Source organism: Cricetulus griseus (assembly GCF_003668045.3).
Source record: "Cricetulus griseus strain 17A/GY chromosome 1 unlocalized genomic scaffold, alternate assembly CriGri-PICRH-1.0 chr1_0, whole genome shotgun sequence".
Lineage (NCBI taxonomy): Eukaryota > Metazoa > Chordata > Mammalia > Rodentia > Cricetidae > Cricetulus > Cricetulus griseus.
The window spans coordinates 258,398,937-258,400,605 of record NW_023276806.1 but is presented as its reverse complement, the minus strand read 5'-3'; the positions used below and the strand labels follow the sequence as shown (position 1 = coordinate 258,400,605).

Below are 1,669 nucleotides of genomic sequence, written 5' to 3'. Positions count from 1 at the left end.
GATGTGTGCGGGTTTTTTGCTTGCTTGTAGGTGTGTGCCTTCAGAGGGCATGGGACCCCATGGAACCAGAAGTACAGATGGTTGTGAGCCATCATATGTGTGCTGGGGATGGGACTCTGCAGCCAGTGCTCTTAACTACTGAGCCATCTCTCCAGCCCCTCAACCCAAATTTTTGATCTCTGAAGGCACCAGGAAATCTTGCCATTTGTGTTTCCTCAGTGATGTCCGATTGGCTGTGAGGTGGGGGGCTAGCTATGCTGTCGAGGCTGCCCTAAGACTCCTCAACTCAGATGGCCCTCCCACTTACTTCAGCCTCCCAGGGATTTCGGAGTATCCGTTATGCCAGGTTACTTGGCTTTTGGGGTGATATCTTTCCTGAATGCTTCCGTCCTCTTGCATTTGGGGCAGATCTTCTCCAGGACTGCTGTCCAGCCCCATCCTGAAACTTCATCTGACAAATGCCTCCATGTTTCTTCCCTGGAATCCTTCTCTTTTTTTTTTTTTTTTTTGACGGTCTTAAATTGTTTATTGGGTATGAATTTTTGCAAACATCACCGGTATTAGCGGTAACGGTGGAGCTGCAGAGTATTGTGCCTTCTCCAGGCTGCACGGCGAGAGCCACCAATAGTGTGGTGGAACTTGTGGCCCTTTCCAAGGCCGCTGCTCTTATGGCCAGCAGATGTCAGCCCACGCATCTCTCTGTGCTTGTGGACTGGTTTGGTGATCCACTGTGTGTCAGGGTTCCTTCTGATAGCTTTATGGAATGGATCAATGAGGATAACCTCAAAAAACTTGTATGTGGAATCTTCACCAACCCAGTAAGAATTCAGGACTCTCAAAGCCCCACAATGACATCCAACTCTCTCCTCAGCAACAGACTGAAGGCTTCTGGCAAACTTTAGCTGGTTAACACCATGATGGACAGGCTTGCCGTAAGCTGCACCCTTAGGAACTGGGCGTTTTCGGCCACCACGGCGGACACGAATCCTGTATATGACATAACCTTGCTTGGCCTTGTATCCCAGCCTTCGCGCTTTATCAGACCGGGTGGGGCGTGGAGCCCTGTGCAGCGCAGAAAGCTGGCGGTATTGCCAGCAACGGACCCTCAGCAAAAAGCGCATCACGTCGGACTGCTTCTTCCTCCATAGCTCCTGGATGTACTTGTATGCACCCATCTTGGCTCACCTGATGGCTGCCACCAGAGGAAAGGACGGAATCCTTCTCTTGAACTATGAAATTGTCTATCTTAATTGGCTCCCTCCTTTGGGGGGAGGTTATTTTCCGTAGATATTTGAGGAGGTGTCTACAGGAGATATTACCAAGTCAGCTTGTATATTTGAAAATGTACAAAGTCTTTATTGATTCCCCTCGTTGACAGTTTTGCCGGGCGTACAACTCTACCTTGGAAACTGTGTTTCGAACTTTAGAGTTTGACCTATTGTCTTCAGGTTTACACTCTTATGACTTGACAATCCTGAGTCTATTTTGGTTCCTTTTTTCTTTGTGAAGAATCCATTTTGTCACTGAAAGGTTTTAGACTTAAAAAATATATTATTACATCTGTCTTTGTGCATGTGCCTGAAGGTATTCGTGTCTCTCTATTTGCCTGAATGTCAGAGGATAACTTGTGGGAGTCAGTTCTTTCTTCCACTGTGGGGGTCCTGGGGGC

The 1,669-nt window shown here is 47.9% G+C and overlaps 1 protein-coding gene across 1 annotated transcript; it reads right to left on the bottom strand.

Moving 5' to 3' along the window:
* Positions 1-560: 560 nt before the first annotated feature.
* Positions 561-1,219, bottom strand: LOC100752142 (60S ribosomal protein L15-like). Its single transcript, XM_035451680.1, has one exon. The coding sequence runs from the start codon at positions 1,173-1,175 to the stop codon at positions 561-563; it is 615 nt and encodes a 204-aa protein (XP_035307571.1). The 5' UTR covers positions 1,176-1,219.
* Between the last annotated feature and the right edge of the window lie 450 nt (positions 1,220-1,669).